Source organism: Ooceraea biroi, chromosome 6 (genome assembly GCF_003672135.1).
Source record: "Ooceraea biroi isolate clonal line C1 chromosome 6, Obir_v5.4, whole genome shotgun sequence".
Classification (NCBI taxonomy): domain Eukaryota; kingdom Metazoa; phylum Arthropoda; class Insecta; order Hymenoptera; family Formicidae; genus Ooceraea; species Ooceraea biroi.
In genome coordinates, this window is record NC_039511.1 from 7,431,100 (window position 1) to 7,458,354 (window position 27,255).

The 27,255-nt window shown below is 38.9% G+C and overlaps 1 protein-coding gene across 10 annotated transcripts in view; it reads right to left on the reverse strand.

The window, feature by feature from the left end:
* Window positions 1-27,255, reverse strand: part of LOC105287899 (odorant receptor 49b-like) — a 133,411-nt gene that overhangs the window by 71,039 nt on the left and 35,117 nt on the right. For all 10 annotated transcript variants that reach the window (XR_003406662.1, XR_003406664.1, XR_003406665.1 and 7 more), the window contains 2 exons: window positions 24,481-24,580; window positions 15,712-15,813 (listed from right to left, as the gene is read on the reverse strand). Coding sequence is in view for 4 of the 10 variants with exons in the window: in XM_026970382.1 (XP_026826183.1) it covers window positions 15,712-15,813; window positions 24,481-24,580 (202 nt within the window). In the remaining 6 variants the exon portion in view is untranslated. The remainder of the gene's footprint in view (window positions 1-15,711; window positions 15,814-24,480; window positions 24,581-27,255) is intronic.

The following is a 27,255-nucleotide window of genomic DNA, read 5'->3' on the forward strand; positions in this document are numbered from 1 at the left end:
GAGTTTACTACTCTCTTTTGCCAGATCGAGGCGTGCTTGAACTCCTGACCAATCTCTGCACTCTCTGATGACCCCTCGGATCTTTCCGCGCTGACACCGGGGCACTTCCTCATAGGCAAACCGTTGATTTCCGTCCCCGAAGAATCAACCCTCGAGATTAACCAGAACCGACTGGACCGCTGGCAGGTGATATGCGCTGCGCGAGAGCAGATCTGGCGGTCGTGGTCGGCGGACTATTTACACACGCTCCAACAGCGTCTTAAGTGGCGCCAAGAGCAACCTAACGTTCAGCTAAACGCACTAGTATTGTTAAAAAATGATAACCTTCCTCCCGGGAAGTGGCAACTCGCTCGGATTGTCCAGATCCACCGGGAGCCGATAATCGCGTTCGGGTCGTCACCATAGAACGCCGATAGACGCTAAAAGGACCGATCACCCAGATCTGCCCTCTACAAATTCCAGTGGAGGACGCTGCCTCTGCCGATGAAAAGGCTTGAGTCGAAACAGTAATTTGTACTTATATTTGATTTTATGTTTTTCAAGTCTTTTTTCTATTAATCGCGATAATACTTGTGTCAAGGGAAGCGGGCAAGCGCTTGAGTTTAATTTTTTTATTTCTTTCTCGCCTCCACCTTGATTACTTCGATTGTGAGTTTGTACGATACGTGTTCATCCAGCTATAAATGCGTTTTCTGTTCTGTTTTTTTTGTTTCGTACCCGTTTCACGCTACGGGGCGGGTGATATGTTGCGAATCAGAGGAAATAGTCCGAATTTTATATTCTAGAAAATTCGTAGATTCGACCGTGTTATTCCGCGAAGTAGCCGACCAATTCGCTGTTATTGTTTCTACGAATAATAGAACCGTATTTCTTGCGAACAGCCAAATTGAGGCAAATAGAAGGCCTCACGTAAATAGCCAAACGTGCTGGCGAATCCTGATAAGCTCTTGCGGGACACGTCGATCGTTTTTATGATTCGGATCTATCGGTACCGATGATCGAGCCGACGCACAGTGTCGGATTTTATCAAAAACTTGGCCATAATTCTAAATCATGTTTTAAATGCAAATTTATAACATTTTAAGTGTACAATTACTTTAAATGCATTAATAATACATAACACGTTGCGTTAGATGCTCACGTTGCATCTTGTCGCAAAAGACTTGGGTGGACTTCTCCAATAATATGTTATAAAGCCTTATTCTCTTCATACATACGTAACGATCACGTGACCCTAAAGTGAAAAATAATTCTCGAAAAAACCATAAAAGAAAAGCCCAAGATACTAAAAAAATTCGGCATAGTGAAGGAAAATGTTGATTCAGCAAAATATTGATTTTTTTCATAAAATCCGCAAATTTTCGCAAATTTAAAAAATTGCAGAATAAACTACATTAAAAAAGCTTTAAATACATACGTAAACATTATTTGGGGAATGTCTGGAAATGTAATAAAAATCTAATCAAAGATTGTAAATTTAACGATCCATAAATGAGGTTAATTTTTATGGCTTTTATGTAATAGAAATAAGAAACGTTCTTATAATATTTTTTACATACTTTCTGGTGGCACCTCCATGATGTTAAAAGGCGATGAAATGATAAAACAGTACAGTGTACAATATACAAGAAATAAATAGACAATACAAAATATATATCGTGTCTTTTTATCCGAGCGTCGCGTCGTAAGAAATATTAAAGTTTATATTTATGGTTGTCATTCTAGCTAATACATATATTTATCTTTCAATTAAAATGTTCAAGATCATTCAATACTTCTATATAAAAATTTGATTTTTGGCCAGATTTTTTCAAATTTCCGACACTGTGCGACGCTTGGAGCGATGAGAGCGATTTAGACCGCCGTACGCGAAATATATCTGTGAAGTAAGCCTTAGCCCGTCAGGTCAAAACTCAAGCTAAATTCGCGTCGCGGTGTACTCTCCGTGTCCGTCAGGCACGCTCTCACTCCGTGTAATAGTTATTACAAGTTACAATAAAACCAACATTATTCGACGGAAGTACCGTAATCCGGAGCTGTTTTTTGTATACGTTCTTTCCCTGGAACCAACATCCTGATCGCGGAAACCGCGTCAGGGAATCCTTCACTACGAAACACAGACCACTCACGTACGTATGCTCGCACAAACACATGCAAAGCGATTTTGTCCCTCAAGGTGCGTTCACACATACACGTTTTAATTTCCTAACGAGCGAGCGAGCGAGAGAAAGAAAGCGAAAGAAAGAGAGTGAGAGACAGCGAAAGAAAGAGACAGAGATTGTAGGTAGGACTATACTAGGCGTACTATAAATATAATACTTTGCTGTTGTTACGTCCAGAGCTCCGTGAGCTCAAAGAAAGGGCGCAACAGAGCGCCTCTCGTACCTTGTTGCATTTAGGCCCCAAAGCACGAGTCGGACTGACCACTGTGTTCCGGCTTAAAGGTTAACGACCACGGGGATCGATCTTACCCTAAACCCGGAACGGTCTGCCCGTAGGTCCATGTTTAGGTCAAGGAACTGAATCCCTTTTACCTGGGATAGGACCGGTACGACCTGTTGAAAATGGAGATGAGTAGAGGGAACTCAAATAATTTAGTACACCTTTATTTTGTTAATTTAAAAAACATTATATTTAAAAAGTTACGTCTGCGTACAATTTAAAAACATATTTAGAATAGAAAAAAAGAAAAGAAGTTACATCTTCGAATAACATAATATAGTGTTCGTGTTGTTTGGCTTTTTATATAAAATATGTAATTTGAAAAATGGAAATATAATTTGTGTGTTTATTTACTGGCAGATTGTAATTAACTATTAATCGAAACGAACATATTCAGTAACAAAATTGTTTTACTTTAATTCTAAACTAACATTGGTAGAGGTGAGGAAGGTGTGGGTGGAAGGATTTTGTGCGGAAACGCCTCCTAGCGAAGAAATTAATAAAAAAAGGTTTAATGATTTTGCACGAATTTCCAGCTGTCTACGCAAATCAAGACCTTGACCCTGACATATGTTGTCAAAGTCAATGTCCTGAGTGACCTTCAGAAGGTTTTAGCCGTCGCCCGTTGTTTATTAAAAAGTTAATAACAAAAGAAGTTTGATGATTTCGCACGAATTTTTAGCTGTCTACGCGAAGCAAGGACTTGAGTTTGACATATATTACAAAGGTCACCTTCCCGAATAACCCGTACTAGGTTTCACTAGTCGCTCGTTGTTTGTTGAAAAGTTACTAACAATAAATTCGTTAAATATAATATTCTATGCTTTAATCAACCTAACCTAACCTAACTAACCTGGTTAGTCTCTACATACATCAGTATATTATGTAGTAAATAAATCCTTCAATTTGCCAGTAATGATATATTGAAATATAGATTTATTGATGACCAAGCTGGCAATACAAATGTAAAGAGCACAACGTTTCGGCCGACGGTTTCGGTCCTTCTCAAGTGCAAACAAAACATGAAGTGTCAAATTCTACAATCAAATGAAATATAAAGTCAATATAAAGACTAAATATTGACTTTATATTTCATTTGATTGTAGAATTTAACACTTCATGTTTTGTTTGCACTTGAGAAGGACCGAAACCGTCGGCCGAAACGGTGTGCCCTTTACATTTGTATTGCCAGCTTGGTCATCAATAAATCTTTATTTCAATATATCAGTATATTATGTTTTGATCACTAATTTTAAGTAGTATAGTTTTCAAACTTTCTTGTTAATAACTTTTTAACAAACAACGAGTGACGGCTAAAACCTTTTGAAGATCACTCAGGACACTGACCTTGGCAACATATGTCAAGGTCAAGGTCATCGGAGGTGGGTCCTCTAAACAGCAGTATTACCAATATTTGTTAACACAAACGCGAGCAGAGGTAATATACTAAGGTCCGTTAAGATTACATATGCGTGCAAAATCCTTAAACTTCTTTTGTTAATAACTTTTTAATTAATAACGAAGGAGAACTAAAACCTTCTGCAGATTACTAAGGGAGGTGACCTCTATAATATATATCAAAGTCAAGTTTTTGATTCGCGTAGGCAGCTGGAAATTCGTGCAAAATCATTAAACCTTTTTTTGTTAATTTCTTCGCTAGGAGGCGTTTCCGCAAAAAATCCTTCCATCCACATCTTCCTCATCTCTACCTCTACATATCCTAAAAATTTCATGAAAATCGGAGGGGGGGGGGCTATTCGGAAGTTGAGCCGTCGTCGTTTTTTATATGATAGGAATAGTATGGAAGAGGGGTAGATTTCCGGGAACTACTTTTCGGGGACCGTTCGTTAATTAACTGCAACTATCGACAGTCGGTCTATGAAGCGATAAGCTGTTCGCAGATGGTTCTCTTAAGTCTCGCACCGGTACATGTGTGTTCGGACTCGCGGCTCCTGTGAGGATATTTACCCGGAGATGATCCGGTGTAGCTGTATCATTTCTCTTCCAGGAAGAGTGATATCCCAAACTGACACCGCGAGCCTACAGTCACGCGCGACCGAATTTGTTGCGCTGTGGCTTATTGTCTTTCAATTCAAAAATAATCATTAGAGATCAAGGGGTTTAATATCTAGATCTAATATCGCGCTTGCCCGGACACGTGTGTCAGAACCCGCGGCTCCTGTGAGGGTATTTGCCCGGAGATGATCCGACGCAGCTGTATCATTTGTTTTTTTCTAATCCCACACTGGGATCCTAACCCTACTGACCACACGTGACCGGATCGACGCGTCGCCACATTGTCCGACAATAAAAAAAAAGATATCGCTATGTTTCGTGGAAGCAAGGAACCGTACAGTCTCTGGACGTAACACTGTAGTGTTATAAATTATTTAATTTAAATATTAGTTAGTGAGAAAGGGATTTGTTAACACAAACGCGAGCAGAGGTAACATACTAAGGTCCGCTAAGATTACATATGCGTGCAAAATCCTTACTCTGACTGCACCAATACCACCAACTTTTCACTGCATAACGTCGAGAGCTACCCCATTCATTGCATAAAATTATAAAACTCGTAAAAATGATTTATTTGAAAGTAAAGTTATATTGTTAAAGTTATAATAAAAAAATATTGTAACACATAGAGAAATTTTGTTAGCAAAACAGAAAACAGTATAAAATATATAACGATAATTTACATTATATAAAAATCAAAAGATTATTCTTAATAAAACTTATTACAAATTGCATCGGAACGATGAGTTAGCATACAAAATAATTGATAATAAAACATATAAAAAGGAATTATATAATACTAATTATATGTTCAAAAGAATGTAAAATTAAAATATAGTCAAATTTTAAAAATTTACAAAAAAGAGTGAGATCTCTAAAAAACCTTTTTAAAAAATATATATATATACGCCAAGTACATAAAAACTCCCAACTTGTCAAAACGCAAAACTAAATATGAAATCAATAATTAACTAGCCAAATATCTAGAAGCAGTTTGAGTATTTTACCCAAACGTTTTCCATGCATACTCTCTCTTATTGCATGACGACATTGAAGTACTTGGCGTGCCCGAATCACATTAAAACGTCCTGTCCTACCTATAAGAGACACAAAATCATTTGCGAGTCGTTATTGAAAATCATGAAGATACAAGATACAATACAAATCAAGATATTGTACAAATTTACAAGAATACATGACCACTGCGATCCGGGCACGTCAAGTACTTCAATGTCGTCAGGCGATAAAAGAGTATGCATGGAAAACGTTTGGGTAAAATACTCAAACTGCTTCTAGATACTTGGCTAGTTAATTATTGTATAATTTACCGAATTACCGGTAAAAAAATAACAAATTACAGATACAAAACTTAAGGGAACATTTTGCCATTTACCGATAAACCGGTTTATCGGTTTACCGGTATTGCATCCCTAATAATTAGCAATTTGTTGTGTAAACTGTTATGCTTTTTTGTTCTGACTAAAACATTGTTGTGTTGTTATTCTGCAACTTCGTAACACTAATTAACTACGTACACTGACTGTCTTTCCAACATCTTCAATAAAACAACAAAATAACGACAAAAGATGCTAGGATCCGAATCAATTGCAACGCGTAATTATGCATGCAAATGTTTTAATTTACGCATTTTGCGTATAAAAATTTTAATCTTTCCTAAAATTCATTAGTAGTAGAATCTTGTAAGACTATAGAAACAGGAAATTAGTATAAAAATATCCCAAAACCATAATTTCCAAGAGATAATGATAAATAGAATGTTACCTAATCTTAATTTTAATAGAAATTGTTTTTAATCATAAAGTTTTAAAACTGTGCAAACAATTTTATTAGATTTTAGTCATATTATTCAAATAAAAAGGGGAATGTTTCGATTGCGCACATTAATAATTGGATACGAAGATATTTTCCGATTGGATAGTTTCCATCGGACACATATTCGGTAATACTGAAAGAAAGTCTCTTCCTGACCGATTTTGTTAAAACTTTATAATATTGTATATTGTGATGGGAAAATACAAATGCGAGAAGGAAAATCGTCGCTCTGAAATAGAAAAAAGTTATGATATGCTTAAACCTGACAGTTGTGGGGTAGGAAATCTCATACCGATGGTGTGTCTTTGGCGAAGCACCCTCCATCTGCACCCCCGCCAAAAAATATAAACAAAGGGAGATTTCATCGTCCAAGGTGGACTTTGATTGGCGTGGAATGTCCAAGACATGGACTTCGTCGATCCCATGCGCAATTAGTTACTAATCTTTAAATATTTTTGGACTTCGGTTTGTGTGGAATACGAACTTTCCACCATGGTCGGTGTTGTAAATAATTACCTTTGTAACTAATCAATACACATTTCTAATTTCACACACTTTCACGTCACTGCGCATGCTCGGTAGACCTGCGCTGCCCTTGCATATCATCGGTATAACAGATTTCCTAACCCTACAACTGTCAGTTTCAAGCACATTATAACTTTTTTTCTATTTCAGAGCGACGATTTTCCTTCTCATATTCGTATTTTCTCATCAAAATATACAATATTACAAATTAAATCGTAAAGAGCTCGCCACTTTCTAATGTAGAATAACTCACGGCAACGAGCGTAGCTGGATGTACTTGCTTGTTGTTTATTGTTCCAAAAAAGTTAAATATAAAAACAGATGTTTCGGTCACAACATTGGCCATCTTCAGTGTTACAAAAGCTTAATTTGTTGAATCCACAAAAAATCCTGTTACGCAATGGAGACACAAAATGTATAAATAAATTAATAAACACATCATAATTTAAATTTCAATACTCACCTAAAAAGACCGGATAAATATTGGCAATAACGGAGACCGTCCTGATGACCTTGATCTTGACATATATTGTCAAGGTTACCTTCCTGAGTGACCTTCAAAATGTTTTAGCCGTCGCTCGTTGTTTATTAAAAAATTATTAACAAGAGAAGTGTAATAATTTTGCACGAATTTTCAACTGTCCACGCGAAGCAAGGACTTGAGTTTGACATATATTACAAAGGTCACCTTCCCAAATAATCCGCACTAGGTTTCACTCGTCGTTCGTTGTTTGTTAAAAAGTTATTAAGAAAAAAGTTTAATGAATAAAGCATAATTTTACGATACCATATACGTTTACGAAAGAGTATATTTGATGGAATTTTAGCTTTAAATCAGAAATAGGATTGGCTTAGGTTACGTTTTCCGAAACTGGAGCCCCGGACACATACGCTCGTTTTCAGCCCGCTTCGTGGGAGAGCGGGGGGAGGGGCTTTGCCCTCCCCCGCCGGGGCCAGTGTAACAGATTTCACCGTACAGATTTTTATTACCTGGTACACGGCACGGTTCCAGCGGGGGGAAGGGCTATGCCCCTTCTCCCCGCCCTCCCGTGAAGCGGGCTGAAAACGAGTATATATGTCCGGGGTTCCAGTTTCGGAAAATATCAAGTTAGGTTAGGTTAGATTAGGTTAGGTTAGGTTAGGTTAAACCAGAGAATACTTTGTATTTAACTGTTCGTGTTTTTAGTTAAAGTGGAGAATACTTTGTACTTATATTAAAAGAAACTATTCTATATATTAACGATTCACTGCTTTAAATGGCTTTCCTTCCTGCGTTCATATACATATTCATCGTTTATATCTTTCAATATTCAAAATAACTACTATATTTTCGAAACTTCTTTTGTTATTAACTTTTTCATAAACAACGATCGACGACTAAAATCTAGTGCGGGTTATTCGGGAAGGTGACCTTTGTAATATATGTCAATATCATGTTCTTGCTTCGCGTGGACAGCTAAAAATTCGTGCGAAAGGGGATGCTGGAGCTGCTAGTGAACTTCTTCGCGATGGTGCTGTCATCGCACAATATTTGCACAATAAAATGCTTTTTACAAAAATTTGGCAATTTCTACGCACAAAATCGCTGTTGAGCGGTGTTTGGACACAATTAAGGAATATGAGGATGCTTTTCGAAGTGACTTTAGAAGCGTCATAAAAGAGAATTTTGTGTTTTCCTTTAGGATTAGAGGTTAGAATACAGAAATCAAATAGAAATCTTGGATGAAGAAAGGTCTTATAAAAAAAGATCTCTGAGATGATAAATATAAAAAGGCAAAAAAAAAGTGACACTCTGTCGTTACCTGAGGTTTATTTTCTTATTTTAAACTTGTTTCCTTCCCAATAACCTTGGTTACCTATTTTTCTGCTTGTTTGTTTGATATCGACCATAGCTTCGGTCCAATGATCTCAGTCACGGTTGTTACATCAGAATAACATGACGAAAGTTTTGACATATTTTTACATTTTTGACCATTTTTGACAATTACCTGGACTTACAATATATTTTTGTGTCAATTTAAACTGTGCCTTGTTATGTTAGTATTATAATTTGTTTATAATTTTTCTTTGACTTCTCAATGACTTTGTGTTCAATAATTTATGTGTACATTTGATGTTTCTAATTTGTGACAGGATCATTTGGCTTTATCTCAAAACGTCATGTGACTCAATTGAATGCGCTCTAATTACTATTAATTATAAGATCTGATAGTTCATAATTCATAATTCGGTGTACTTATTTATATCGGTCTTTTTATGTGAGTATTGAAATTTTTATTATGACGTGTTTATTACTTTATTTATACATTTTGTGTCTCCATTGCGTAACAGGATTTTTTGTGGATTCAATGAATTAAGCTTTTGTAACACTGAAGAGGGTTCAATGTTGTGACCGAAACGTCTGTTTTTATATTTAATCTTTTTGGAACAATAAACAACAAGCAAGTATATCCAGCTACGCTCGTTGCCGTAAGTTATTTTACATTTCAATATTACAAAGTTTTAACAAGTTTTTCGGTGAGGAAGACTCTCCTTCAGTGTTACCGAATATATGTCCGATCGACAATGTCCGAATATATATCCGTACGCAATTTGTTTGAGAACACGCGAGTTAGACTGGTAGGATTCGCGGTGAGATGGACGCCACAATGGGCAAAAAGAAAATGACTCACAGCGCGGATAATTAATGAGTTCTGTCTTTATTGTAAAACGCTGTATGTCCAGTATTTACACGCCGACGCGAGGTAAACACGCAGATCGCGGAAGCGGTTCACCCATCGCACGTCGCTTTGTATGAGAAGTCTTTGTCCGTGAGTGTTCTCGAAGGTTCGAGATGTCCCGAGAGCGCGGCACACGTGCACCGCACGTGGCCACCTGAGAAGCACACGGACTCTACCGATATTATTGATACGTCAAACGCCGCAAATGAGTAGTCACTATCACTGTAAGAAGTCTGAGAAGTCTGATTATCGCACTGAGCACAACCGTGAGCCGTACACAATGAGAAACTATCCACTAAACTAGCCTAAACGATACGAGCGCGCACTTTCGATGCTAGCCCATGGCCGGTGTAACGAACAGTGATTGATAGTCGCGAGGTAGCCCGACCGGGGGCGCGGTAAGACGTACGTCGCCGCGTCGCGATCGCGTTCAAGAGATGACGGCAATAATCGATCAATAATCGATTCCGCAACACAATTGTATGTGTCCGATACAATCTGTGTCCAATCGGGACCGTCTCCGATAGTATCTGTGATTGGAACTGTGTCTGATCGGAAATGTGTCCGATTGGAAAATATCTTCGTGTCCGATTATTAATGTGCGCAAGGGGGACTCACTCAATAAGAAGTATATAGATATGACATACAGAAACAATATGTTGTATAAAATAATTTCTGCAATACAATATTTATATAATGTATATCATATTTTTCAATATTTATATCATTTTTTTATATTGTTTTCAATATCTCAAAAAATAATTTAACAAATTAATTATCTGCATACGCAGAAACAAGTTAACATTAGAAAAAAGTTTTATATTATGTATACACAATATTATGTATACACAGAATTATATAAAATCTACAAATTTAATAACATCTCTACTCTACACTGTTCATATTTTTCTACTTAATAAGATGAAAATTATGCTCCAGGGTCTCGTCCGGATGGAATGACTATGTAGTAGTGCTCCTGCACGCACCTCGACAACAGTGTTAAAATATCGCCCAAAGCAAAAGGTGATAACTCGCGCGCTGCGCCGCGCCTCCCGCGCGCCTGCGTATCTCGCGCGTCTCACATCCTCATTGTGTTCTGTTCGCTTCCCTTGTCAACAGTGCCGTTTAGGTTATCTGTGTGTTTTTTCAGTTTCTCTTTGCGGTTTCGTGCGTTATGCCATAGCATTGGCACAGAACATGAAATGCAAACGTTCGAGAGAAGGAAGGCTTCGACATCGTCGGTGTGCTTTCCTCCCATGCGAGCAGATAGCGAGATCGCTCGCGCGTCACTTCGCAGGCGGATAGCCCGTTGCGTTCGCTTTTGTCGGCGGCGATGCCGTCTTCCTCAGGTGAGCTATTACTCTTATTTGGCATTAGCGGTCTTGTGTGGCACGCGTTAGCGTTGCTGACCGCGAGAAAAGGAGAGGTGTCACGTTATTTTCCAGATCGGCGAACATAACCTCTATGCGCGCTCGCGGTATCGGGGGATTAGGACATCGAGGGACGCCGAGGGACATCGAGGGTGGAGATTACGCACGTGGATGTTTCAGCAGCGGGTTCTGTGGCTTTGCCACTAGCCTTTGAGCACAGCATCGAAGAACCGACGGTCGTTCAAGCGACCAGGGCGTTGTACCAGGTATCCTCTTGTTGACCCAGTTATCCTTTGCAATATCTGGCGAAGAGAGGACATAACCGACGGTTTTTCTGCTCTCCCCCCCCCTTTTTTTGGGTTGTGTTAACACCGATCGGCGCCAGTGAGGATAAGACCTCCGTTTCTTCTACGGCGCGCTGCTTTCCTGGCCAGCGAGTTTTCGGATTCACAGGATCCGTTCGGTTTTCTTCCTCACACCCACGGGCGGCGCTTTCGGGCGTTTTTTGGGGGAGTCCAACACCCATTGCATTTTCTCGTTTCGCTGACCGGCATCAGTGCACCGGCGGTTCGAACGACACACGCTCTCTCTCGGAATGTGCTACGCCCGAAGAGAAGATGCCGACTCCGCGCGCGTCGCTCGTCTACATGAGAGCGATCAGGCGCGTTTGAGCACATAAAGTTGGAACCCTCTCGTGCTGGGTTCTTTTTAGACCGACAGTCGTCAGTCGCCGTGTTCTAAGCGTGGACATTTGTGCTCGATTCCTGTTTTCTTCCTTGGTATCGACGGATCTGGCGGCACCGACCCTTTTTGCGGCACTGGCCTTATCAGGTCATAGGTCAATTTCTCTGTGCCATCTTCTTCAGCCAATAGGCGTGAAACGTGCCGATCACTTGCTCCGGCACAAGTGGGTCCCTGCTGCATCTCCGCAACGCCTCCGAGCATCTCCACTCAGCAACTCAGCCACGCATATTCGACATGGCGCATCCATTCAAGGCTGCAAATCGTGCAGAACGAGCACCTTCTTAACGACGACGTACGATCGGCTCGAACACGTATGCATTTTGGCAGTTTACATCCATTAGCTGTGTCGCCGACCGGCAGCCACGAACGGCGGTTTTCCGTACGACACGCTTCCATCTTCCTGCCCTCTAGCCTCGTGGGTTTTTTAAGGGGTGTACCCCGCGGCCTGCGGCGGAGGCGAATCCACGCGAACGTGCGTTGGCGAGTCATACTAGCTTCGCGCACGCACGCGGGAGTGTGCGCGTGTCTGGACAACGCACAACCAGGACGGATCTTGTCAGCCCTGATCTTGATGGGCCCAGGAGCCATGTTTGGCCGGCATCTGAATTGCTGACTGCAGTTTTTTGAAACTGGCTGTAGGCTCTCCTGCTCTGCTGTCATCGCAAGCTCACAGCAGCAGCCGTCACCGGCAACTGGAAAACGAGGATCAACCGGTTCGCCAGACACCGAAGCAGCGGAACCAGCTTCGTGTTTTCCGTCATTTCATTATTTGGAAACTCGGGAGGCCCCGGTTCGTCCGTTGTTCCTCAGCCAGAGGATCCCGTTCACTTGAGCTGTCACCATCCTTCCCAATCGCGATCCCGGCCTTGAAAATTTGCCGATCGCTTGGGTAAATATCCGCATTGGCTGAATAATGCCATTGCTCCTCTATGGTGTTGGACGCCTTACGGGAGCTCTGCTGCCTCTCATTTCTTTGCGTCTACGAGAGCCTTTCTCTTAGCGGCACTTGTTTCTTCACGTACTGTGCAGCCATTTGTGCTTCTAGATATCATCGAGTGACGGTCGATTTACCCTAATCTGCGCAGGGTACATACGCATATCGAGCCGCCTCTTCTCTAATTAGAGCATGCGCGATCTGTTCATGCTCCCAGGATCACAAATGGTTACTCTCGGCGTTGAGGACGCCTTCTTCGCCCGGATTTCGTCACATTTGTTCCATGTTTCCATGATTTCAGGGGCGTTGAGGTTTGTGGGAGCTCACCGATATTTGCCTTTCTGCTTCCCTCCTCCGCTTTCACTTTTCTATTGCGCAATGGATTATCGCCATCGGGCTGTCTGACTCGAGAGATCATTACCGAGTTTCGGTGCGGATATCATCCTGTTTGCATTCCAGTTTGCATATCACCTGATTTCGGAGATACCGATAATGTGCCTCGAGGAGGTGAATTGATCTCCGACTCCCGGGCCATGTGGCCCTCATCGTGGTTTCCTTGCAGATCATTTAATCCAACTTACGCGTTGAATCTCTCTCAGAGGCGACAGAAATGTGCTGTCGGTTGTCTCCGATGGCAAATGGTGTGCTGATGGAAACATCATCGAGTTTGTGTTCCAGGTAGAATTTTTTCCGTGGAATAAATTTGGACATATTAGTCATTGAAATATCACTAATGTTGTCCTGGGCATGCATTAAAGCCGCTCAGACGCGGTACTTCTTTGTGTACCTTCTTATCCTCATTCTATAAGGTATGAGTGCGAGTGTCTCCTGGTTTTCGATTAAACTAACGGAGTCTCCTCAGCAGTTTTGCTTTGAACGTTTGGGCGCTTCTTGTGCGAATTCAGGTACACTCGACTAGTGACCACTACTCGGCATTGTTCTTTTCCCGATTCTATGGGGATTTTAATGCCTCTTCTCGCCATGCTTCGTTTCGCAGCCGATTGAACTGCTTTCTATCACTGCATCGGTTCTTTCGCATTTTTGTAACTCTGTTTCTACCCTTGTCTCCCATCTGTCGGTTGTTCTGGAACAGGTTAAGCGCCAGTATCAGGATCGGGATATCTCTTTTTGCATTTACACGCTTCTTTTATGTCTTAGAGACCATTTTATTATTGAATCTCGATTCGCAGCTCCTGTTCCCGAAGATTTTTTGGGTGGCAACGTTTGTATAGCGGCCTGGATGTTGGCCTTTTTTCAATTTACTTGCATCTTTTATCAGTACCATGTACAACGCTTAGATATCTAGATTTCTTCCTGATGCGATTGCATGGAGTGCGTTTCCCATTTCTGGAGAAGGAAAATTCTCACGCCTCGGCCGTGCTACAAGCATCGGTAGATTGATCATATCGAGGCAGATGCGGAGACGGGTGATGCTTCGATAGCCCTTACAGGCCGAACTATCCTTGTTCCGTCACCTCGTATTTTTTGCGCCTTCCTTTTCTTCATTTTGGGAATCATCGTCTGGCGCGGAGGCTTTCTTCCCGGAAGGCTGGCAGAATATCAGGAAAGCACCCTCACGAGTCCCTTGAGTCTCCTGATCAATTAATTATCAAGCAACATTCTGCCAGCTTTCTTGATGGTCGTTTCGTCAGCATCAGCGGACGCTTCTCTATTTCCCTTGTTTCCCTTCAGTACCTAGAATTTCCAGCTAGAGGGTACTGCAGTATTCGAATCGCAGTGCCTGCGTACATTTTCGGATTGATTCCGACCTTCGTGATATCCTGGCTGTCCGCTTTTTTACCCTTATGTTCGTCGTCTGGATTGCTCTCGCGGCGAGTTTAACTCTCCTCGCCCTCGGAAGGAGTCATCGGACTCAAGCTTTTCTCTAATAAGGGCTGAATATTTCGTTTTTCACTTTCCAGCTCGAATTGCGTTCCTCTATCAGCGTCGGGCTGCCCTCAACTTTCTCTCTGTTTCTTTCGTGTTGAGAAGCATGGGATTCCTTCCATTTCTCCGTTTTAGGGAACATTACATGTATACGACTTCTTAGCTCTTCTTTGGCCCTTTTGCTTTATCCTCATCCATTACATCCGTGTAGCGAGGCCTTCCGCCTCTTTTTCGTGATATTTATCATCTGCAGCGACTACTTTACAGTTCGTACGTCTCTGGTTTACTCACGGCCTCGCGGAGGGTGGAGTACACGCTGTTGTATTCTCTGCGCTTACGTCTAGTCAGTCTGTGATGTCTGAGGCTGCAGCCAATGGAATCCTGATTTAGTCACAGAGAGACATATCGGATTGGCGAGCCCCGACTCTTCATCGCTCAACACGGTGGATCTTAGTGGCGCAGTCTTTCTCTTTATATTTATATTCCTTTATATTTTTTACCGCCTTCCGACTTTGAGGAATGTCAGGAATACGGTGTCGCATGCATTTGAATGCGTATGGATCGTGTTTGGTTTCCAACACGCACAGCAAAAAAAAAAGACAATGGACTTTGTCTTTATTTCTGTGGGATTACACAGTTGTTAATTGTACCGTATAGCCTATGGCCTCGGTGCATACGCATTTTCCTTTTATGATGGCTTCTTATGTATCGTATCTTGTTTCAGATTTGTCATACGTCATTTTCACATTGATTTCCTGTCCTAAGAGTCGTGTTTTGCGGCAAATCGCTGATTTTAAACAGCTACATAGTCATTCCATCCGGACGAGACCCTGGAGCATAATTGTTAGATTGAACGAACTTACCTAAGTGAAGTTCGATCCTAATTATGCCCTGGGTCTCGTCCGGATGGACCTACCACCCTTTTCTACTTTTTCCTCCCTAGGTATAGTGATTTGCCTAGGATTCTTTGAACTCATGAGGATGTGAGGCGCGCGAGATGCGCAAGCGCGCGGGAGTTATCGTTCTTTGCTTTTGGCGATATTTTAATACTGTTGTCGAGGTGCGTGCAGGAGCACTACTACATAGTCATTCCATCCGGACGAGACCCAGGGCATAATTAGGATCGAACTTCACTTAGGTAAGTTCGTTCAATCTAACAATTATCAGATAAAAGTACATATTAGAGTATAATAAACTAGAATAATTGCTATAAATGTAATTAACTTTGCTAACTGCTTACAATTTCTGCTAAGTCATCTGCTGGCCAAGCTGTAATATAAAGTCTTTCACATCCGCCCACCACCATACAAATGAATTGTGCTGTTACAGCCAGAGGTTGTTTCTATATTTAAAAAATTAGAATATTAACGTTATATTACATTTCTTTCTAATATATTATAGAGGAAAGTCCCCGATTATGAGATACCATATCGATTTTGCCGAATGTATGAAATCTATAAGCAGAATTTAAAAATGTAATACATTCTCTTGAAGAGAATTTAATAAGCTTTAGGTTGGTGAAATGAAAAATCTAATTTCAATATTATTTTTTCTGAAAATTAAAAAAATTTGGAAAAAGAGCTTTACGCAAGATCGCGAAAGTGTGCTCCTAATATAAGATACATTGAGAAATCGATGTTAAAAGTGCAAAATACATCAGTATTGCAAATAAAAAACTTTATTAGATATTTTTATAAAAATACTGCTGCCACAGCCTTCGCCAAATCTTCACGATTCCACTGTCAACGCTTCCTCGTTTCTCTAACCTCCATAGTCAGATTCTATAAAACTTAAATACACAAACATTCGTAATATAAATTCGTATTAACTTTTCTTTAACCTTAACATAGTATTTTCTTTCTTTTTATTACACTACATAATCTTCATATTCGAGCAATAATTATCTCATATTAAGAGTATCCTGAATATCTCATTATACGAGCCACACGCCTAGCGGTTCCGCGATCATGAAATCTAACCTCTACAATTAAGCAATTCAACAAATCGCGTATTTTCCTGTTACTACAATTCTACTCTATCATTGCATACTGAATTTATTGCCAACCATTTCTTTATTATGTAATAAACAAGGTTTAAAGACCTTAAGTTACCTTAAGTTCCTTTGACATGTCCACAATTTCACAAACCTTTTCTTGCAAAAGCTAAACGCAATAACGAACAATGAATTTTTCAATAAATACATTTTACACCAAGAGTAATAAGTTTATGGTGGAATTAACAGATGGTGCTCACTAGTTTAGCAGAAACTCCATTATCTCATATTAGGAGCATATCTTATAATAGGGGATTCTCCTCTATTAATCTAAATCATGCAAAATTATCAAGAAAAGGCAATTTAACAGCATTAAATAGCAGCATAAAACGATTTAGTAATATTTATGATACTTGGGACAGAAACATTCAAGTGTTTATACAATAAAACATTATGAAATTACAAAAGAAATATCGTCTTTCATTACTTCTGCTTTTGTGGAGTAATTTTTATCTGTAAATAATCAAAAGCTAAAAAATAAATTTCACTTTTTATTATAGTTAAGGGTCCGCTCTCTGCAATCTGCCATCTCAGTTTTATGAAGTTATAGGCGAGGAATAATACAATATAAAATTTTTGCGTCTCATATTTACATTTTTTACTTTTTCCTCAAAAAATATTTTTGTGCTCTTGAAACTTGTAAAATCTACCGAAAACTCTTATATCTGTCTGATGTATGCCATAGAATTGGAAAATAAGTCCCAAATAAAAAAATAAGAACAATTTCTCAGCTGTCAAAACTGGATCTGGCAGCGGAGCTATACGATTTAATATTTCAACTTTAACAGTATATTGTTACGTCCGGGTTGGTTACCCGGTGTAGCGCGAGCCGGTCGGCTGTCAGCTGAGCGCGGATCGGCCGTCGTGGAGAAGATGCGGGTTCTTAGCGACGGGTCGTCAAGGATATCAATAAACAGTTTGGAATAGACAGAATAGGATCTGACGTGATCTGGACCGGACGTATTGTATCTCGCTTGTGGATTTGCAATAAACCGCTTATTTAACTAACGAAGTGTGCTTTTCTTCGGTGCGCGAGCGTTTCCGCGAGTGCGTGCGCGTGGGGATTCGTGTGCCGTCGAACTAGGTCCGCCCGGACGCAACAATATCATCACTAAATCAAAGTTTGCGGCATATTTCGCACTTTTGCACATCACAAAAAGTTATATTTTTGACTGTAAAACTGAAAACTAACGGAATGGGACATGAGAAATTTTTCGAGACGTAAACTCACGCCTAAAAATTCGGGCTTTTCACACTTGTGGCGTCAAATACGAATTCCATCATTGGCGATAATTTTTGATACAGTTTGATCTTGTCGATAACAATAAAAAATGCAACTCTTCTTATGATAAATAAATCTATAATCAATATCATCTTGCATAACCTGGGGCAACGTTGCCAAATGTTTGAGAATCGTTGCAAAGTGTTAAATGTGGTTCTCTTGTGAGATCCTTTCCGAATCTCTTTTGCTGACCGCTTTTTACATGTCTCATACAGTGAGTGCAAAAAGTATTCATACAGGAGAGATTTCCTTGAAAAAGTCCTTAGTTTTAAAAAAGGAACTTTAATTAATAATTTATTATTAACAATAAATGAAATATTTCTTCATGCTATATTTCTCAATAGTATCATAACAGAATGTAATATTAGGTGTTCCGGTTACTTTTGAGGGATTTTTTGCAAAAAAACACGTTTATTGTAGAGAGACGTTAAATTATATTTTAAAATATTTTTCATTGTTAGTTATAACTTTTCCCCACTTTTCGGGCAACAAGTGAATTCCGCAATAAAAGAAATATCCTTCGACGCAATCCACTCATCGAGCCATTTTTGAATTTCTTCATATGATGTGAAGTGCTGGTCAGCAAGGTTGTGCTGCATGGATCGGAATAAGTGATAGTCGGAAGGAGCACAATCTGGTGAATACGCGGCGTGTGGTAGGACTTCCCATTGTTACGTCCAGAGCTCTGTGAGCTCGAGGAAGGGCGCAACCAGACGCCTTTCGAGCTTCGTAGGCACTTAGCCGCAGAAATTCGAGTCGAGCTGACCGATACGCTCCGCTGTTTTAGGGTTAACGACCTGAGGTCGATTTTACCCGAACAGTCGAAACGGTCCGCTCGTCGGTCCCTTTTAGGCAGGAATCGGCATCATCGATATTTTCAGCTTTGATTAACAATTATTTTGATAATCAATAATCAACTTCGAGAAATTTTTTATTAATTGATTAATCAGTAATCAAGATAAACAATTTTTTAATTGCTCGGTTAATCAGTAATTAAAATGAACAATTTCTTAATTACTCGATTAATCAGTAATCAAAATAAACAATTTTTTAATTACTCGATCACTCAGTAATCAAAGTGAACAATTTTTTAATTATTCGATTAATCAGTAATTATAGTATAAAATCTTTTTTTTACTTGATTAATCAGTAATCAGAACGTAATAATTTTAATTACTTGATTAATCAGTAATCAGACCGAAAAATTGTTCAATTATTTCATTACTCAGTAATCAGTGTCAGATGTTCCTTGATTATTTAGTTGATTTTTTTCTGGATTATTTTCTTGATTATTTAAGTAGTCATTAGCGTACAGCAATAATTACATACAGAAAAAAATGAAATTGGACGCAATATTTTTCTAATAAAAGTAGTTGAAGTAGGATTTTTTATGACTGATAAAAAAATAATTTAAATAGCGACATTTTTCTGTTTTCAACAAATATGTAATTAATGAAAAAGTCTTCGTTTATGTAAAAAATTGTCGCGGAATTCAGTGATTGTTTCCATGAGTTTCCATGAGAGCAGTACCTAAAGCAAATATTCAGTGAATAGTATATAAAGAAATATAATCAAATTGATGAGAACTAAAAGTAGCAATATCAAGTATTTTTTATTTTTTACTCTTGAAGGTACATTTTGCTTTTGAAAGTACTCTTTTTTCAAAGTTTTCATCTGGGAGACGATTGAATTTCGCAATATTAAACATTGTGGTGAACCTAAACATTCTTTTGACTGGAGCTGAAGATGGTAACAAAGTATTAAGTTAAAGAAATGCTGATTTGATGATAGGATAGGCATCCAAACTCGATAAATCATTTTTCTTCTCTTGACAAAAACGTTGAAACTCGATTTCATACGCAGTAATTCCTAAAGTTATTTCAATATTTGATTTGTCTTCGTGATCTTGAAATCTCAAGTCAGAATTTACTTCATAATTCATAGCCCTCAATTCATAATGCATAATTAATAATGAATACTTTTGTTGTTATCTGCCACAACTATAATTACAAATTATAATTAGCACTCATCAATTTGTTGATAAGTATTTCTACACTATTCACTGAATGTTTGCTTTAGGTACTGCACTCCTAGAAACAATCACTGAATTCCGCGACATTTTTTTACATAAACGAAAACTTTTTCGTTCAGATTACATATTTGTTAAAAACAGAAAAATTTCACTATTTAAATTATTTTTTTATAAGTTATAAAAAATCCTTCTTCAACTAATTTTATTAGAAAAATATTGCGTTGAATTAATTTTTTTCTATATATAATTGGTGCTGTACGCTGATGACTACTTAAATAATCAAGAAAAAATCAACTAACTAATCAAGGAACATCTGACACTGATTACTGAGTAATGAAAGAATTTTCGGTCTGATTACTGATTAATCAAGTAATTAAAATTATTTCGTTCTTATTAATGATTAATCAAGTAACAAAAAGATTTTATACTATAATTACTGATTAATCAAATAATTAAAAACTTCTTCACTTTGATTACTGATTACTCGAGTAATTAAAAAATTGTTTATATTGATTACTGATTAATGGAGTAATTAAGAAATTGTTCTTTTTGATTACTGATTAACCGAGCAATTAAAAAATTGCTTATCTTGATTACTGATTAATCAATTAATCGGGAATTATTTTTTCCTGTTAAATAAATAATTAAATACTCAAGTAATATTAATTTATTATTAATTTTTTGCCGATCCCTGCTTTTAGGTAAGGGAATTGATCCCTTTTACCAGGGATAGGACCCGTACGATTTGTTGCGAAAGGGAGAGATGGACAGAGGTCAATCACAATGAAAATTACTCGTCTTTTTTTCTTTTAATTTACCACATTATATTTATGAAATGATAATAATTGTGGGTAATTATGCATAATAGGGGAGCCAGTCCCGATTACCTTGATCTTGACATATGTTATAGAGGTCACCCTCCTGAGTGACCTTCAGAAGATTTTAGCCGGCGGTCATTGTTTATTAAAAGTTATTAAAAAAAGAAATTTCGAAAATGTAGTAGTTATTTTGAAGCCATTTAAAGCAGTGAATCGTTAATATATAGAATAGTTTCTTTTAATATAAGTACAAATTATTCTGTGCTTTAACCTAACCTAAACAAACCTAACCTAACCCAACTTTGGTTAGGTTATATTTTCCGAAAGTGGAGCCTTGGGCACATACGTTCGTTTTCAGCCCGCTTCACGGGAGGACTGGGGGCAGGGGCTTGCCCCCCCCCCCCCGCCGGAGTCAGTGTAACAGATTTCACCGTACAGAGTTTGATCACGTGGTACACGGCACGGATTCCGGTGGGGGAGGGGCGAGCCAGGTTAGATTAGGTTAGGTTAGGTTAGGTTTTTGTCAAGAAACCTCAAGAACAAAGATATATCAATTTTTATTTAATTTAAGTGTATTCATAAGCTAGAAATTCATAGAAATTCATCTTCCACGTATTAAATGTTAATCGTACGACAACCTATCCTATACTGGCTCATTCTATTAGCTGAATTCGGAGGAATGTCGAAAAGGTAAACACAACATAATATCAGCGCACAATATAGTAATACAAACACGTATATTCTATATAAGGTGTCAAATACACAAATATATAAAATAATTTGAACTCTGTACGGTGAAATCTGTTATACTGGCTCCGGCGGGGGGGAGGGGCGAAGCCCCTGCCCCCCGCCCTCCCGCGAAGCGGGCTGTGAAAGAGCGTAGATAGCTGAAAAGTTGTGCAAAATTATTACACTTCTTTGGTTATAAATTTTTTAATAAACAATGACCGCCGGCTAAAATCTTCTGAAGGTCACTCAGGAGGGTGACCTCTATAACATATGTCAAGGTCAAGGTAATCGGAACTGGCTCCCCTATTATGCATAATTACCCACAATTATTATTATTTCATAAATATAATGTGGTAAATTAAAAGAAAAAAAGACGAGTAATTTTCATTGTGATTGACCTCTGTCCATCTCTCCCTTTCGCAACAAATCGTACAGGTCCTATCTCTGATAAAAGGGATTCAATTCCCTTATCTAAAAGGGACCGACGAGCTGACCGTTTCGATTGTTCGGGTAGAGTTGACTTTGGTCGTTGACCCTAAAACATCGGAGCGTATCAGTCAGCTCGACTCACGTTTCTGCGGCTAAGTGCCTACGAAGCTCGAGAGGCGTCTGGTTGCGCCCTTCCTCGAGCTCACGGAGCTCTGGACGTAACATCTATATATACTATGTATAATGGTTGAATAAATATTTACACACATACGTGTATACAGGGTGGTCCTGAAATAGTTGGTCAAAATCAAGGATTGGATTGGGCTCGTCATAAGGATGAAAAAAGGTCGCTTAAACGTTAGTCCAAAAACGCATCCCGCAGGAGTTACGACTCATTTAATCATTAATACCTGATTCAAAAGAATGGAAGGCTATGAAAGGAAAAAACTTTATTTTTATTTACAGAAGTTGTTGAAAATGTCTACCGTTAACGAAAACACACGCTTCCATCCGTCTAACCATTGACTGTCTAACATGCTCAAAGATTCCTGGCGTATTTCTTATAATTTCGTAGCTGTTGATAATGCGATATCGTAATTCCTCTACGTTATTCATTGGAGTTACAAAAACAAGAGTCTTTAGGTGCCCTCATAGGAAGAAATCTTGAATACATTAATTAAAAAAGCACAAATCATAGTAAGTACGATCAAAAGTTTAAAAGTATTTATTTTTCGAAATTGATAATTAAATGAGTCATATTGATAATTAAATGAATCGTAACTCCTGAAGGATGCGTTGTTGGACTAACGTTTATGGGAACTTTTTTCATCCTTATGACGAGCCCAATTCAATCCTTAATTTTGACCGACTATTTCAGGACCACCTTGTATAATAATTTTTCTTAGAATTTCGTTTCAAAATGCTTCGAACTTTTATTAGTACTCAATAGTAATCAGAATTGAAAATTATTACATATTGCTCTTTTTAATATCTAGATATTCAGTACAGCCAAAAGTTCGTTTCTATAAACAGCTTTTGTATTTGTTCTATTTTAAAAATATATCTTTTCTACTTTACTATTGCTTTCTAATTTCTAATACTATTATATGATTCAGAAACCACTCGTTTTTATTATTATATTCCTGATTATTATATTCTTTAATGAATTCTAAGATGACATTTCTTTTGCACAATTGTTGTGAAATTGCAAGCAGCAAATCAACATTTTATTATTAGGTTGTTCATTAAGTTCTGAGGTTTTCTCGATAGATAGCGTTTGTCCATTGAAAAAGATAGCATGCATCGCCTGAACCGCGGATTGCCGCATACTCCGTGACAGGTTAAACAACGCTTGACATTTCGCCAGTCTTTGTTGTGTTTTGACGTATTGTATGTACGCGCTATTCATTGAAATTGGAGGATCAAAAGGTGCATTTTCGGCACATTTTGCTATTTTTCTTCCGCAAAGGAGTAAAAGCGACGAACGCACAACGTGAGATATGTGGCGTGTACGGGGACTCGGCCATAAGCGCTGACACTTGTCAGCGTTGGTTTGCGCGCTTTCGTTCCGGAGATGTAAACGTCTCCGATGCTGCTCGCTCCGGTCGTCCATCCACCACTGACGACGACCAAATCGTGGCCGCAATCAAAGCAGACCGACACCTGACGACGCGGGAGATCGCGGAGCGCTTCGACATCGCCCATACAACGGTTGCGCAGCGATTAAAACGGCTTGGGATGTCGAAAAAAGCAGATGTTTGGGTCCCTCACGAGCTCACCGAAAAGAACATTTTGGACCACGTCATGATCTGTGAATCCCTGCTGAAATGGAACTCGCTGGAGGCCTTTCTCAAACGGGTGGTCACGGGAGATGAAAAATGGGTGGTATATAACAACATTCGACGCAAGCGGTCATGGTGCGGTTCGGGTGAGTCGTCACAATCGGTTGCCAAAGCGGATTTGCATCCGAAGAAAGTGATGCTGAGTGTGTGGTGGGATTGGCGAGGCGTCCTGTACTTCGAGCTGCTTCCGCGCGGTTAGACCATCAACGCCGAGAAGTATTGCGCTCAGTTAGAAAAATTGAAGCAGGCAGTGGCGGAGAAGCGGCCGGAATTGGCGAACAGGAAGGGCGTTGTCTTCCACCACGACAACGCCAAACCACACACTGCTTTGGTGACCAAGAAGAAGTTGAAGTGCTTTGACTGGAAAGTCATGCAGCACCCACCGTACTCCCCAGACCTTGCGCCGTCGGATTACCATCTGTTCCGGTCACTCCAAAACAATCTCGACGGGCAGCGCTTTAATTCAGTGGACGATATTCAAACGTACTTGGAGGACTTTTTCGCGCAGAAGTCGCGCGACTTCTACAAACGCGGCATTATGTCCCTTCCAGAACGTTGGCAGAAGGTGGTCGATCAAGATAAACAATACATTCTAGATTGAATAAATATGTAAGTACAATAGATTTATGTTTTAATTTAGGGCAAAAAAACCGCAGAACTTAATGAACAACTTAATATATGTAGCCATTATAAAAAATATTATCATTTCTTTTTTAGTGCAAGTTAAATTAAGTTCTTCTTTTATAATATATTTCAGATACATGTGCAAGTAATCAATAATATAAAAGCAAACGTTTGAAGCTAAAAACTATAATTATTACTTACGTATAGCAATGGAAAACCTCCACAAATTGTTGCACAAGCCATTGTAATATTTGATTTACAAATTAAATATCGAACTGTATATTGAACTTCATCTACAAAACTATTAGTATACTTAAATTGATCTGGACTGATAGTAGTCCAAACATATTTATCACAGTAAATTATGATATTATTGAAAACCAGAAAATGACATTTTTTACCTTACTTCGAAAGAAATTCGTTAAAACATATTATATAATTTTAATCATGTAATGTATATTCTAATATACAGGATGTATCAGTGAACCATGAGTACTTTTGGAAAGCTACCATTTCTATACGACTTGATCGATTCTTATGAACTTTGGATGAAAGTATTAAGGAAGGATGAAATTTTTATTTGATGCTACTGATGATAATCGTGAGCGTCATTAAAAGAATTTCATCAGGCCTCAAAATCGAGAAATTGGAAATTTTTAATTTGAGCATGCGCAGAATTTTCTTTCGTATGCCATTCTTTTCCACTTCAATCGATACTAATTTGTGTCAAATTTCATAATGTTATATGAATAGTATAATAATAATATGATAATAATAGTATAAGATAATAATAACGATAATAATAATATTTATTTTATAGGATTGCCATCAAACAGCCTCCTCTAGTCACGATGAAGAAGATGCGGAACGAGCACATAAGTTTCTAACAAGCGGTTCAAAAGTTATGATGATTCAACATGTCGGTTCACCTCATTATGCAATCCCTTTTTTGATGAAAAATTTCACACATTCTTAAGCAGAAGATTGTTTTTCTTTCTCCAGTACCCTCCCCAGTATCGGTTAGTCAAAAACAAATGATATTTTGGTGGTCATAAATAAATAAAACGATTATTTTGCAAATGTAACCTTTATTTAGAAGGAACAAAGAAAGAATACATATTAATTTTTTGAACATTTGTACTTTTTGGTTGCCATCGCTTATCTTCTATCGACGACTCTGATTTGGATGGAATGACCTTCCATCTCTATGAGTTGATTACAGCGCTCAGCAGTTCCCCGACATGCCGCTGCAATCATTTTTTGTGGGATATTATTAAATTCCTCGGTAATTGCTTGCCGCAATTGATCGAGATTTCGAGGTTTCGGGTCCTTTGAAAACACCTTATCTATGAGATAACTCCACAAAAAATTATCACAGACATTCATGTCAAGTCAACGAGGAGCCCATTCTACTAGCCCGATCCATCGACAAGAAAAGTGTGCATCAAGATAACGACGCACATAGTTTTTCGTATGAGCAGGTGCGTTATCTTATTGGAACCACACCCTCTCTTCGATTGGAAATCTTGAAACAACGTATGTTTGAAGCATTTCAAGGTACGATGTTCCACTGACCCGACCTTTAAAAAAATATAACCCGATTTTGCCACCTGACCATACACCAGGCCAGACCATAACACCATGAAGGTCGATGAGGATTCATATTCCATGTGCGGGTTTCTTCCCGTCCAAAAAATACAATTATGAACGTTAACTGCACCACTCAAATTAAATTTTGCCTCGTCAGTGAGAAGTACCCTATCAAAAAATTGAGGATCCTCAGCTTGCAAAAAGATTCGTGCCATTTCGACACGACGCGCGTAATCTGTCTCTTTGAGTGGTTGCCTGGGCTGAAAATGATATCCTCTGTAATGAAGATCACTCTTCAAAATTCGATGGACCGACGTATGGCTTATTCCGAGTTCGCGAGAAACGTCGTGGATGGATGGATTATTATTCTCGGTGAACCTATTAACTTCTTCGTGCACCCGACAAATGTTAAGTTCCGTTCGCACATTTCGATTACTATCCCCTCATGGTAAAGTAACTTCGCCTTTCGTGAGAAGATTATTGTAAATTTGCGACGAATCGTCATATCTCGTGGCGCTATGTCATATTTCCTTCGCAATGCGCGTTGTGTTTTGCGCATAGCATATTCGCCATTCGCCGCATATTTGACAACGATTCTGACTTTTGTTTCATCATCATATTCAGATATTTTGATTTTGTCTTAATTTTTCGTATAAAATTACTATTAAATACTATTAGACACCATTAATTATTGCAGTGAAAGAATTTGAAATCGGAATAGACGTTAAATATTTGGAAATCATGGAAACAATCTGCATAGGCCTGAGATCGGCAAGTGCTCGCGCCGCTCATCCGAGTGACAGTGATACCAGAAGCTCACCTCGATAGCATGTGGAGCGGATGTGGTAGGGATGATGACTCTCGTACCGTATCTCTGCCCTTCTACATCCTTCGCCCGTCAAGATTTCGGACGGTAGAAGGGTGAAGACACGGCATGAGAGTCATCCTCGTAATAAAAGGTGCCAGTAAATTTAAAAAAGTGAAGTAGTGCCAAGTCATCACCCAGCACGCTCTCTAGCCCTGTCCTGGGATATCAGTGCAGCCGCGAATACGAAGTCAACTGAACAATTTAAGAACATACCAACCAGAACATATCAAGTAAGCGATCCTTACGTTTTACTTTCTTTAGTGGTTTGATACTCTTTTCCTTTCTTTCTCTTCTTTCTCTTGCTCGTGTTTCCCCATTATTCGATTTTCACCGACTCTCACTCCTTCTTACTCTCCTTATCTCTCTTTCCTTTTCTCGTTACCGCTGGATTTTTATCTATCGGGTTATCCCTTTATACTTATTCCGTTTCTCCCCTTTAAGTGGTTCTCTACAAAAGGCCCCGCGAATCCAGGAGTGCGACACCCCCTTCGGGACCGGTTGGGAACACCTGCAGAGAA